At 43.7% G+C, this 14602-nt stretch overlaps 1 protein-coding gene across 1 annotated transcript in view; it reads right to left on the bottom strand.

Annotated features, from left to right (window-relative positions):
- Positions 1–14602, bottom strand: part of LOC147111592 (protein diaphanous homolog 3-like) — a 1088834-nt gene that overhangs the window by 729978 nt on the left and 344254 nt on the right. Inside the window, exon 9 of the mRNA XM_085998659.1 lies at positions 10548–10653. Within this exon, the coding sequence (XP_085854785.1) occupies positions 10548–10653 (106 nt within the window). The remainder of the gene's footprint in view (positions 1–10547; positions 10654–14602) is intronic.

The following is a 14602-nucleotide window of genomic DNA, read 5'->3' on the forward strand; positions in this document are numbered from 1 at the left end:
ATGAACATCCCCATCCTCAATGAAGGCGGAGCCTGTTAAGTCTGTGTGTTCCAGTTATGGTTAATATGAATCACTGCACACAGACCACAAGAATAACTTTAACAGGTCTTTACTAGTCGAAGGTCAGGGCTGAACTAAAAGATACAAGACGCTATACAGGCTTATATACCCGAGTGGTCACTACCGGTATTACAGTACACAGGGGCTCTTAAAGGTACATACACTACAATTCCTCCCCTTTTAGATAATTAGTACATAACATTTTAAGTAATCATTAATTAACATGTTTACAAGAACAATAATCTACACATTTGCTGCAGTTAATCAATTATAAGTCAGTCTCTCTGGAGGCTTCCTGACTCGGTCCGGATAACGCCTCGGTGGTGTAGTAGTTTTCGGTGGTGCAGTAGGTTCTTTTGGCAAGGTCGATTCGGCTTGAATGCCAGTGTCGGGTTCATCTGGTTCCAGTATCACCGGATCGAAGGTAGATACTATGGGTATCTCTGCTTCATCATTAGGCGTATAGAGTTGTGGTGTAGGTTGTCCCTTTTCGGATGACTCTATGATCTGGTCAGCATGGCGCCTTATTGTGCTTTCACCAATGTCCACGGTATACATCAGCGGTCCTAGTCGTGCGCAAATAGTTCCAGGCTGCCATTTCTCGGTACGGTAGTCCCGGGCCAAAACTTGTTGACCTATCTGGAAGGTTCTAGTTGGCCTTTCATTCATGCCTTGAAATTGCCGGTTCTCTACGTCCCTTCTGATGTTTGGCTTGATCAAATCCAGCCGGCATCTTAGTCTTCTATTGAAAAACATCATGGCGGGAGTTTGGTTTGTAACCACATGTGTTGCATTCCTGTACGCAAACAAGAAGTTATCTACCTTATGTTGTAGATTTATGTCTTCATTACCCATGGCCTTTATGGCCTTCTTGAAGGTCTGGACAAACCTTTCAGACAATCCATTGGTGGCGGGATGGTATGGGGCGGACGTGTAGTGCTTAACCCCATTGTTTTTTTAAGAACTTCCTGAATTCTTCGGACACAAATTGCGGTCCATTATCAGAACAGATCTGTTCCGGCAGCCCATTCCACGCAAATATGGTCCTTAATACTGTGATGATTTTTTCCGTGGTGGTGGAGGACATCTTTATTACCTCCGGCCACTTGGAGTGTGCATCCACCGCGATTAAAAACATTGAGTCCATAAATGGACCAGCAAAGTCGATATGTACCCTTTGCCATGGAGATGAGGGCCACTCCCATGGATGTAGAGGGGCTTGTGGTGGGGCGTTTTGGACCTTCTGGCATCCTAGACAGCTCTTGGTCATTTCTTCGATGTCTCCATCGATACCTGGCCACTACACAAACGCTCTGGCTAGGTTCTTCATTTTCACTCCACCCAGATGCCCCTCGTGAAGCTCCTTTTGCACTTTATACTGGAGTTTGGGTGGAATCACCACTCTGGATCCACACATCAAGGTTCCTCGGCACACTGACAGCTGTTCTCTTCTTTGCGAGAATGCTGGCAACAGTGGGTCGCCATGTGCTGGCCATCCCTTCACCGTTAAATCGTAGACTCGTGAGAGAGTCGGGTCATTTCTCGTTTCCTTTTCAATGGTAGAATTTGTTACTGGTAGACATTCCACTATGGTTGAGTGGAACATCTCCACTGGGTCCACTGTAGGCGCCTCTTCTACCGTTGGCAACGGTAGGCGCGATAAACCGTCAGCATTCCCATGCTGTTTTGATCCTTTCTATTCTATGTCATACTGGTGTGCCCCTAGGAAAAGGGACCACCGCTGTAGCCTTTGCGCTGTCATAATGGGAACGCCCTTTTTAGGGTTGAATATGGATACCAACGGCTGGTGGTCTGTCAGCAGTGTAAACTTCTGGCCCTGCAGGTAATGATTAAACTTCTTTACTCCCCACACAAGGCTGAGAGCCTCCCTATCTATCTGAGCATAGTTGCGCTCAGCGGAGGTCAATGATCTGGATGCAAATGCGACTGGCCTTTCCAAGCCATTTGGCAACTTGTGTGAGAGTACTGCTCCAATACCATAAGGAGAAGCATCACAAGCTAAACGAATAGGTAGCGTTGGGTTGAAGTGAGCCAACACTTCCTCTGAGGTGATCAATGCCTTGCTTTTGCGAAAGGCCTTCTTACAGTCCTCGCTCCACTTCCATGGTACTTCTTTCTGCAAAAGAGCATTCAGCGGGTGCAGCACCGTGGATAGATTTGGCAGAAACTTATGGTAATAGTTAATCAACCCTAGGAACGACCTCAACTGGGATACATTTTCCAGAGCGGGAGCCTTCACAACAGCTTCGATCTTGTCAGGTGACTTGTGCAGCCCCTCCTGATCAATGACATGACCGCAGTACGAGATCCGTTTCTGAAAGAACTCACATTTCTGGCGATTAACTCGAAGTCCATATTCCTTCAATCTGGTGAGCACCAGTTTCAAATTTGCAAGGTGTTCCTCATCGTCATCTCCTGTAATCAGGATATCGTCCAAGTAACATTGAGTGCTTGGAATTCCCTGTAATACCTGCTCCATGGCCCTCTGCCAAATTGCTGGAGCCGAAGCCACTCCAAAAGCCAGTCTATTATATCGATACAAGCCTCTGTGCGTGTTGATTGAGAGATACTGGCGCGACTCTTCCTCAACTTCCATCTGTAAGTACGCTTGCGCCAGGTCTATCTTGGTGAAGTGTTTCCCGCCAGACAATGAAGCAAAGATATCCTCAATCCGCGGAAGCGGATATTGCACCGTGTGAAGCACCGGATTAACTGTGATCTTGAAGTCTCCAGATGCGGACCTTCCCCGGTTCCCCTGGCTTGTTACTCGATGAACGCTTCATGACGGGAACAATGGGAGTGGCCCACTCACTCCAGTCCACCTTAGACAGTACTCCTGAACGTTCTAGCCCTTCCAGCTCAGCTTCCACAGCAGGTCGTATCGCATAAGGTACCGGCGTGGCTTTGAAAAATTTTGGGTTTGCATGTTCTGCAATCTTGATTTTTGCCTTAATTCCTCTCAGTGTTCCCAGTCCCTGTTGGAACACCTCTTTAGCCTCATCCAATATTCTGGACAATCGTTCAGGTTTGACATCTTTTTTTCCGGAATCTACCGTTATTGCTTTTAGGGAGTGCCAGTCCATATTTATTTTCCTGATCCGCTCCCGTCCCAGAAGTGGTGGACCTCCCTCAGGTAGTACATATAAGTCCATTCCTTGGTGTTCTTTGCCCTTGTGTACCACCTTGACTTTTATCTTTCCGATGGGGTATACTCTTTCCCCCGTGTATGTCTGCAATACTATCTCCGTATCCCGTAGGGGAATATGTGTGAATAACCTTTTGTAATCTTGCTTATTCATGACCGTCAACGCCGATCCGGTGTCCAATTCCATCTTCACTTGGACTCCTGCTATCTGCAGTGTGACCCAGATAGTTTGTAGGTCGGCTTCCTTACTCACATTGTGAATTCTCAGACTACCCAGTTCCTTGCTGTTGGAGTCTGAATCCGAATTCTGTTCATCCGAACTCTTCTCAGCCACCTTATGTACCTTTCTGCACTTTTCCTGCGGTGACTTTTTGTTGCTGGTCTTCTTTCCTGACCGGCATACTTTAGCTATGTGACCAAGCTTGCCACATTTTCTACATTCCTGGTTTTTAAACCAGCATTGGTTCTGATCGTGTGCTGTCTTTCCACAACGATAACATTTCGCTGTACCCAAAGCCATTTGATCTACGCTGAGTACCGCTGCCTTCAGCTGCATTTCCGCAGTGCCTCTCGCTGCGGCTTCGTGCGATGCTGCAATAGTGACAGCCTTATCAAGTGTAAGATCATTCTCTTCAAGCAGCCGCTTTTGTGTTCCTTCTTTCGACAATCCACACACGAATTTGTCTCTCAGTGCCTCTGTCAGTCTTTCCCCAAACTGACAGTATTTCGCTAGCTTACGCAGTTCAATTAAATACTCCGCGTTGCTTTCCTCTTTCAGTTGCGTTCTCGCATAAAATTTAAATCGTTCCTCTAACATCAGCGGTGTGGGGTTCAAATGATTTCTCAGGACAGCAACAATATTAGCGAAAGCCTGATCTGCCGGTTTAGCTGGTGATAGAAGATGCTTCAATAGCCCGTATGTCTTCGCACCCATTGAGTTTAGTAAGGTTAGTGCTTTATCCTCATCGGATATTTTATTTGCCTTACAATAAATCTCTATGCGTTCTACATACGTGGCCCAATCTTCAACATCGGGATCGAAATCGTTGATGTTACCACGCTTAGGCATCCTCGCAATCTTCTTGAGAAACAAAAAGAAATTTTTCTTTAATTTTTTTTTTTTTTTTTAAATGGCGGTTTCCCGCGCTTGTCTTCTTCCCCCGCCTATGAAAATGGTGGCTTCCCGCGTTTGCCTTTCTCCCCCGCTGGCTGTAATGGCGATTGCCGTATTGCTGCGTTCGTCCTCCCCAGCGGTTCTCAAATCGTACCTCCCAGCCCCTCTTGCGGTCCGGTCCTTTCCCCCGGCTGCGGCTGAGTTCTCCGCGGTTTTCTTTTTATTTTCTCCCACGCCTTACGCTGTCCCGGTCGCTGCGCCTCGCGGCCTCGGTAGCTGCCCGGCCTTTTTCACCGGTCGCGGTCGAGCTCTCTCTCGACGCTGTTGCGTCTCCCAGCCCGCTTGCAGCCCGGTCTTTTACACCGGCTGCGTTTGCATTCACCGCGGCTCCCGTGCCTTATGCTGCCCCAGTCTCAGCGCCTCTGGCCCCGACTTCTGTCCGGCTCTTTTCCCCGGCCGTGGTCGAGTTCTCCGCCCTTATATCCTCCGTTTTTCCCTCCCCTACTTCACAGCCAACGTGGCCGACTTGCTGCTCGTCGCTGATCGGCTTACCCACCACCGTGATAGAAGGGATGATCACTGCCTGTTGCTGATGGAAGGCTTCGTGTCAGGATTCTTCCTTGCTCTTCAGACCCGAGTCTTTTCTCAGCAGGATGATGAGGGCGGATGCCTCTTCTCGACGCCCGTTAAACTGCCTTGGATATGTCTCTGCCGCAGGGTAAGATCGTACTCGTCGCCACTGTTAAGTCTGTGTGTTCCAGTTATGGTTAATATGAATCACTGCACACAGACCACAAGAATAACTTTAACAGGTCTTTACTAGTCGAAGGTCAAGGCTGAACTAAAAGATACAAGACGCTATACAGGCTTATATACCCAAGTGGTCACTACCGGTATTACAGTACACAGGGGCTCTTAAAGGTCCATACACTACAGAGCCCAGTACGTGAGTGCAAAAGACAAGGATGATGCGTTTGCAACCATCTTCAGCCAGAAGTGCCGAGTGGATGATCCATCTCGGCCTCCTCATGAGGTTCCCATGATCACAGATGCCAGTCTTCAGCCAATTCAATTCACTCCACGAGAAATCAAGAAATGTCTGCGCACACTGGATACAGCAAAGGCTACGAATCCCAACATCTCGGCGGTAGTGCTGAAGACCTGTGTATTAGAAGTCTATAGCAAAGCTGTTTCAGTAGAGCTACAGGACTGGCATCAACCCGACAAAGTGGAAAATTGCTAAGGTATGTCCTGTCCAGATGGCAGAACAAATCCAACCCAGCCGATTACGGTCCTATCAGCCTACTCTTGATCATCAGCAAAATGACGGAAGGAGTCTTCAACAGTGCTATCAAGCAGCACTTGCGCACCAATAACGTGCTCACCGATGCTCAGTTTGAGTTTCGCCAGGATCACTCAGCTCCAGACCTCATTGCACCATTGGTCCAATTTATTTTTTTATTCATTCATAGGATGTGGGTGTCGCTGGCAAGGCCAGCATTTATTGCCCTTGAGAAGGTGGCGGTGAGCCACCTTCTTGATTCGCTGCAGTCCGTGAGGTGAAGATACTCCCACAGTGCTAGAAGGGGAGAGAGGGTGGGGGGAGTTCCAGGATTTTGACCCAGCGACCATGCAGGAACGGCGATATATTTCCAAGTCAGGTTTGTGTGCAACTTGGAGGGAAACTTGGAGGTGGTGCTGTTCCCATACGCCTGCTGCCCTAGTCCTTCTAGGTGGTGGTTGTCGCAGTTTGGGAGGTGCTGTCGAAGAAGCCTTGGCAAGTTGCTGCAGTGCATCTTGTAGATGGTACACACTGCAGACACAGTGCGCCAGTGGTGGAGGAAGTGAATGTTTACAATAGTGGATGGGGTGCCAATCAAGTGGGCTACTTTGCTCTTAAAGCAGCGGCAGCGGCGAGAGGATAAAGAGCGGCCCGGGAGCAGACCTGATTTAAAGCAGCGGCGAGGCACCGATTCAGAAACAACATCAAAGAGTGACGTTACAGGAGAGCAGGTAGGTGATTGGTTGGTGAGTATTACAGCTCTTTTTTGCTCTCTAACTTCAGGAAGGGGGTTAAATTAAGAGCTAAGAAACTGTAACTTGCTAGTACTTATTAAATTAATAACTTAAACTACATGAAAGTCAAACAATTAACCGAAAATATCGATTGAATAAAATCTTTAACAAGGTTAGAGATGGCAGGGCAGGTGGTGTGACGTAACTGCAGCATATGGGAGTCTGTGGAGAGCATCGCGATCTCGAGCAACCACATCTGCAGTAAGTGTCTGCAACTCGAAGAACTTCGGCTCAGAATTGTTGAGCTGGAGTCTGAGCTGCAGACATTGCGATGCATCAGAGAGGGGGAGAGTTACCTGGACACTTTGTTCCAGGAGGCAGTCACACCCTTTAGGTTAAGTAGTACTTTAGAGTTCATCAGTGGTCAAGAACAGGAGGGTGTGACTGCAAGTCAGGAAGGTATGGGGACCCAGGATGTAGTGATGGAGGAGCCTCAGCCCTGAACCATGTCTAACAGGTATTTTCTACCTGAGGAAAAGGACTGCAGGGAGGATGGGCAAACTGACCACAGCACCATGGTACAGGGGGCCATCCAAGTGGGGGGTGGGGAGAAGGAAGGAATGTGGTAGTGGTAGGGGACAGTATAGTCAGGAGGATACTGTTCTCTGCAGCCGCGAAAGACAGTCCCGAAGGCTGTGTTGCCTGCCCGGTGCCAGGGTTAAGGATATCTCCTCGCGGCTGGAAAAGAACTTGGAGTGGGCTGGGGGTGGATCCAGTTGTCGTGGTCCATGTAGGAACTGACGTAAGAAAACTATTAGGCACTTGGTCTAAGCGTTAAACAAAGCTTTAATCAACTGTTTTACAACATGGAAAGTCTAGTTGTGTCCTTCACTAGTTCCTGTTAAGAATGTCCTGCGCAAGCTGGGCCCGTGCCCAAGTATTTATACTCTCCCTGGACAGCGCCACCCGCAGGCCACTCAGTATTATTTCATAAGTCTTTCTTTCATGAATGACTGATTCATGTCAGGAACCAACAGCATAGGTAGAACTAAGAATGAGGTTCTGCTGAGGATGTTTGAGGAGCTCGGGTCTAAATTAATAAGCAGAACCACAAGCGTAATAATCTCTGGATTACGACCTGAGCCACGCGCAAATTGGCATAGGGTCAAGCAGATCAGAGAGTTAAATGCATGGCTCAGAGTGGTGTGGGAAAATGGGGTTTCAATTTATGGAGCACTGGCGCCAGTACTGGGGAAAGAGGGAGCTGTTCCGTTGGGACGGGCTCCACTTATATCAGGCTGGGACCAGCGTCCTGGCAAATCAAATAACTAGGGCTGTAGATAGGGCTTCAAAATAAAAAAGGGGGGGTGGTCAGGTGAGGGGAAATTTAGAAATCTAAAGAGAAAGGTCAAGGTAAAAGAGCAGTGTAATGATTTGAGTAAAAATAAGCAGAGTGTGACAGGAAGGGACAAAGAGTTTAACAGTAGCAGTGCAGCAGAGAATAAGGTCAAAGCAGGGAATAATGGTAAAAAATTTAAATTAAAGGCTCTTTATCTGAATGCACGAAGCATTCGTAACAAGATAGACAAACTAGTGGCACAAATAGAGATAAATGGGTTTGATCTAATAGCCATTACAGAGACACGGTTGCAAGGTGGCCAAGGTTGGGAACTAAATGTTCCAGGGTACTTGACGTTTCGAAAAGACAGGCAGAATGGAAAAGGAAGGGGAGTAGCCCCGATAATAAATGATGACATAAGGACAGTAGCGAGAAAGGGCCTCGGCTCGGAAGATCGGGAAGTAGAAGCAGTATGGGTGGAGATAGGGAATAACAAGGGGCAGAAAACACTGGTAGGAGTAGCATATAGACCCCCAAACAGTAGCTATACCGTTGGACAGAATACTACTCAAGAAATAATAGGAGCTTGCAACAAAGGTAATGCAATAACCTTGGGGGACTTTAATCTTCATATAGACTGGACAAATCAAATTGGAAAAGGTAGTCTGGAGGACGACTTCATGGAATATATTCAGGACAGTTTCCTCGAACAATATATCATGGAACCAATCACGAAACAGGCTATTTTAGATCTTATACTGTGTAATGGGACAGGGTTAATTAGTAATCTCATAGTAAAGGATGCGCTGGGGCAGAGTGGTCATACTATGTTAGAATTTCACATTAAGTTTGAGAGTGACTTGCCTAAGTCTGAAACTAGAGTCTTAAACTTAAATAAAGCCAATTACATAGGTATGAGGGGCGAGTTGGCTAAGGTAGATTGGAAAAATAGATTAAAAGGTATGGCGGTAGATAAGCAGTGGTTAGCATTTAAAGAAATATTTAATAATTCTCAACAAAAATACATTCCATTGAGAAACAAAAACTCCACAGGAAAAGTGATCCAACCGTGGCTAACTAAAGTTAAGGATAGCATTAGATCGAAAGAAGAAGCTTATAATGTTGTAAAGAATAATAGTAAGCCTGAGGATTGGGAGAGTTTCAGAAACCAGCAAAGGTTGACCAAAAAATTGATAAAAAGGGAAAAAATAGAATGAGAGAAAACGAGCAAGAAATATAAAAGTAGATTGTAAGAGTATCTATAAGTATGTAAAAAGGAAAAGGATAGCAAAAGTAAACGTTGGTCCCTTAGAGGCTGAGACAGGAGAAATTATTATGGGGAATAAGGAAATGGCAGAAACGTTTGACAAAGATTTTGTATCTGTCTTCACAGTAGAAGACACAAAAAGCATACTAAAAATGGTGGGGAAACAAGGGTGAGGAACTTAACATAATTAATATAAGTAGAGAAAAAGTACTAGAGAAACTAATGGGACTAAAAGCTGACAAATCCCCTGGACCTGACGGACGACATCCTCGGGTTCTAAAAGAGGTGGCTGAAGAGATAGTGGTTGCATTGGTTTTGATCAATGTGCCGTAAATTTCTATGATTCTATGCAGCTATGGCATCATAGGATGAAACTCAACTTTTCTTGGTGGATCACAAGTTAAACACTAACCAGATATACTGTGCTACCCAGTCATCTAAAATCTGCAAAGCAATAGGTCCCAGTCTGTAATCAAATTAAACAAAACACTACTGAGGTTGAAAAATGTGCTTGGCTCTGGCCCCAGGAAGCACAAACGATCTGCAAAAAGTTTACAAAGAATCACACTATGGGCAAATAAAATTTTAGCATCTTGACTTCAGAGTCAAATAAAACTCATACAAATTCAAGTACAAATTTTGGATGAGATCTTAGAACTGTTGTATTCAAAAAACTAAGAATATCATGTGAAGTTGATACATTTTTCTTGTCAACCGAAATAAGAACAAACAGCATAATTATCTTAAAAGAAAGAAATGCAAGGCTGTCGTTACGAGCACTGGTCTCCGACCAGTAGAGTTCACTGCTTGACATGGCAGACAGGGGTTCCACTGGCAGGGTTCGAGACCATCTCTGCAGAATTCCACTCACTGGCCAGTTAGATTCTGTCACAAGAAAACTGACGGGAAATTCAGCAAAACTAAACTGTGCAGCTATATCACGACAGCTGAATGTTTTCCAGATTGTTAGATCAAATGTTACTGCACGATTTTATAAGAACAAAGAACGATTTGTCTATAAAAGCGTAACTGTATCTGGTGAGCATCACAGTGAGAATCCACTGTATTTAAGTGAGGAAACGAATGAAATGATTCACAACAAAAAACAATGCCACAGTGCAACATTTAAATTAAGAGATGGAAAAATCGGGCATTGCGGCACACAAATTTCCAAAAGATGCACCAACCAGCTCCAGGAGAACTTAACAACAGAATCAACTATGATCATTTAAATGCTTCTTTAAAGTTCTGAATTGATAAATTCATTATGGCATGACACTTCAAAGTAGTATACTGAAGCATTATTTAATAAACAATTAGCACTCAAGACTAATATATGCCATATCTGATAGTGTGTTTTACATGATTGGCTCTGGCTCCAGAAAGCTACCAGTACCTCGCAAGCTTTTATTATACTGCAGCGAATGGAAGTGTTGTTTATTATACATAGCAAACCCTAACAGTTTTTGTGACAATGTAAACAATCATGTAAAACACATCTAAATTAAATTACTTAATTATCCACAATAAAGTTCTGACTAAATATAAAACTTGTGCCATAGTGTGTTCATGACTCTTAACAAACCTTTAATTGAACAGGGGTGTCATGTAGACCGTCTACAATGGGGTAGAATCTTTCCCACTTCCTTAGTTCTCCTGCTGTAGTTATGGCTTCTAAAACTTTTTCAAAGCTAAAAGAAAATTCAAAACCAGTCAACGTCATATGGAAAAAAATTTAATTGAATGCAACAGCACGTCAACTGCAATGATAATTTAATGAACTTTTCATCCTGCACATCCAATTTGTAACCTCAGACAGTAACTAGTAAATTTATTATACAACAGCGAATGGAAGTGTTATACATAGGAACAGCAGTAGGCCATTTAGCAGCTCGGCCCTGTTCTGCCATTTAATGAGATCGTGGCTGATCTGCGACCTCACTCCATCTGCGACCTCACTCCTGCCTTTGCCCTGTATCCCTTCATACCTTTGGTTAACAAAAATCTATCAATCTCAGATTTAAAATTAACAATTGATCTCGCATCAATTACCACTTGTGGAAGAGAGTTTCAAACGTCTACCACCCTTTGTGTGTAGAAGTATTTCCTAATTTCACTCCTGAAAGGCCTGGCTCTAATTTTTAGACTATGCCCCCTTGGTTCTTCAGGCATGACCTACCCTTTACAAATCCATGCTGGCTCTCTCTGATCAGCTGAAAATTTTCAAGGTGTTCAGTCACCCTATCCTTAATTATAGACTCTAATAATTGCCTGACAACAGATGTTAGGCTAACTGGTCTATAATTCCCGGTTTCCCTCTCTCACCATTCTTAAACAATGGATTAACGTGAAGATTATAGTTAGGGCATCAGCAATGTTCTCACCTACTTCCTTTAAAATCCTGAGATGGAAACCATCTGGTCCTGGGGATTTGTCACTCTTTAGTACCATTATTTTCTTCATTACTGTTATTTTGCTTACGTTAATTTTGGTGAGTCCCTGTTCCTGATTCAATATTAGTTTCCTTGGGATTTCCGGCATACTGACCCCTTTCTCTACTGTAAATACTGACGCAAAGTCATTATTAACATGTCCGCCATTTCCTTATTTTCATTGACAATATTACCATTATCAGTTTCCAAGGGGCCAACATTGCTCCTGACCACCCTTTTTTTCCTAATATAATTGTAAATGCATAGCGAACCCTAACAGTTTTTTTGTGGCAGTGTAAACAATCATGTAAAACACATTTAAATTTAATCACTTAATTATCCCAAATAAAGTTCTGGCAAAATATTGAACTTGCGCCATCAAACTGAGGGAAATAAACTGTCAAAACATCTCATTAAATGTATTATCCTTCTAGTTTTCAGTTACCAAATAAAAAGAGGAAAACGTAGGGGAAGCATTCAAATATAAAGCACAAGATATTCCTCATTTTGATCTTCATGTTCTTCTTCCATCGGTCTTCCCTTCTGCAGGGTGGAAATTCACCTGATAGGCAACAGAGAGCTCCATTTGGAATCCAGTTCATTGCCATCTAGATTGGTTCTAAATTTTGCTTGCTCAAACACCTTCCAATCTACACCCAAGACAGGCCTGGAAGCAATCTACAGTATTTTCGGGGAATATATTCACTGATAACTGACTGCAGGAGAAGCTGTGTGAATGGGCGATGAAGGAGAAGAAGGAATGTTAGATTATTTTGTTTTAGACAGTGCCCATTAATGGTAGGGACAGAAATCAACTGAGGACACTTCTTTCTTTAGCAGTCAGATACAGTTCTTAAGTCAGCCAGTCTCAAGTCCTAAAAACACCATCCTGTCACCCACCTATTTCCTTCCCCAAAAGGAAACGATAGGAGTTTGAGAATGCCTTGTGGGTCTAAGGTCTGGGACCTGGGAGATGCCCAAGTTCTGGCAGCAAATAAACATTGTAGAATTGACTGTGTGGTTCGGGGGTGGGGGGCGGGTGCAACAGGGGGTGTAGTCTGGAGACTGGGAAGCACTCAGGGGTGGGTCAGCACTAGGGGTTGGGAACCATCTGAGACAAGCCTCAAAGTGAATCAGGGAGCAGCACATTAGGAGTCTGGTTAGGAGGAGTTTTTTTTTTACAATGAATCTCTTGTGGCACTGCTCACTGTAGACTATAATGGAGTATCCCCAGGAGTATTAGCACTAAACTCAAGCCCCATAGGTAAGGACTCAATGCCAAACTTAATGGCCCGGATATTCGATCCCTACGGGTGGGTACGCACTGTGTACACACCTATAGGGACTTCGGAAATGCCGGATTCAGGTATGCACAGCGCATGTGCTGAAAACCGGCATTTCCGATCGGTCAAGAATGCTCGACAGATCGGGCACCTGCCCAAGAGAAGGGTCTCTGCGGGCAGATAGTTCCACTTTCTGGAGAACCTCCGCCCACAGAAAATCTTAAGAATTCTTACGCCTGGTAAAAGCAGGCATAAGGTCTGCTTTTACCAGGATAAGAGTTGAAAAAAGTTTCAAAAAAAAATTTCAGTCATTTATCATTTAAAAATACTTTAAAAAGCTAAGTTTATTTTTAGCCCTGTAAAAGCACTAATTACTTTTTTTTCAAAAAAATTACAATAAATTAAATATTTTAAACAAAAATGTAAGTTCAACTAATTTTAAAAATGTGACTTTTAAAAAATTTATTTAATGTTTTGAAGTGTTTTTGGAGTGATCTCCATTCATATATTTGACAGGACTATCTGTCAAGTGTATGAAGGGAGATTCCCTTCTTTGATTGGCTCCCCATGGCCCACGTGATCCGAGACGCTTGCAAACTGCATGCACCCCTGGGATATGTCGGCCCTGAGCACTTGGAGTTCGAGAGGCCAGGCATCGGAACTATACGCACCTTGGGAGCCCTCAGGTAAGTGCGTAGATTTTTTCCAGATCGGAGGCTTCCACACGCGGGAAGCCTCCAATCGGAATATACGGCCCACTGTCAACAGAAGAGGGAAGTTTTATGGGTATGCTGAAGTAGTTATTACAAATAATTTACATTTTTTCCCTCTTACATATGATAGATGGAAGAATCAAGCGAGGCACTGAAACTATAATTTAAAAAAATATTTTGAGATATTTCACTGGTTATTGTTTCTTTTTATTGGTAGCTGTTTGCCAATTGCTGATCTATGATTGGCAGCACTCATGCCTCCTTATCACTCCTTGAATGTACTTTTTGTTCCTGCTTGCTTCGTTGTTTTATGAAAACGATAATTTAGTCAATCGAATGCAAGTGTGCTGCCTTGAGGTGCGGCACTTTTCAAGTGTGGCAGTGAGGTGAGAGAAACACGCATGAGACTGGAGACATATTATCTCTCTCTCCATATTTAAAGTGATTATTAAAGGAGAGCTGTACTTCAAATGAACATGTTTTAAAGCCAAACAATAACAGTTGAGTTTTACCCTGTAGATAATAAGTAATATCTTTTTCTATTTGGGGGTCAAAGAAGAATACAAGAAAAGTCAGAGATGAGAAAAAGTTATTCAGCGTGTTCCTCAAGTACATTAATTCTCTAATCATATCATCTGCTCTTACTTTGAACAATCCCAATGTTTTTGCTTCTATGAGCTTGCTTCGCAGCTTTTTCTTGATACCCATTCTAAATTTATTTTTCCCCAATCACCACTTATTTCTTCTGCTCCCATATTAATTTTATATGTCTATTATTTCTAGGCCTCAAAGTCCCCCTGGCATAACTCAGTTGAATTCACTATATGCTTATATCCCACATTTTTTCAATCCGTGTGCTATAATTAGTGGTGTTAAATGTTGTTTCCCATATCTCTTCCCAACATCTCTTCCCAACTGCGTAACCAATATTTTCCAAATAGTTTCTGCCTAATTTGTTCCCACTGTTTTCTCTATTTTTTTGTGTTATCAGCAAATATGACTAGCCTACAATCAGCATCCATATCCAGATTGTTTATGCAGCTCAGAAATAACAGGAGTCTAAGTGCTGTACCTTGTGGAACTCCAAAACATTTGTCCTATGTCTGGTACAATACCTCTCAAGTTCTTTCTACTTCCTATTTTCTTCAACTATTTTCTAATTCAATCCCATGTTCTCTCCTGGATTCCTATGGCTTTTTATTTCACTGGAAG

This window comes from Somniosus microcephalus, chromosome 10 (assembly GCF_052327205.1).
Source record: "Somniosus microcephalus isolate GS21.2 chromosome 10, FLI_Smic_1.0, whole genome shotgun sequence".
NCBI lineage: Eukaryota > Metazoa > Chordata > Chondrichthyes > Squaliformes > Somniosidae > Somniosus > Somniosus microcephalus.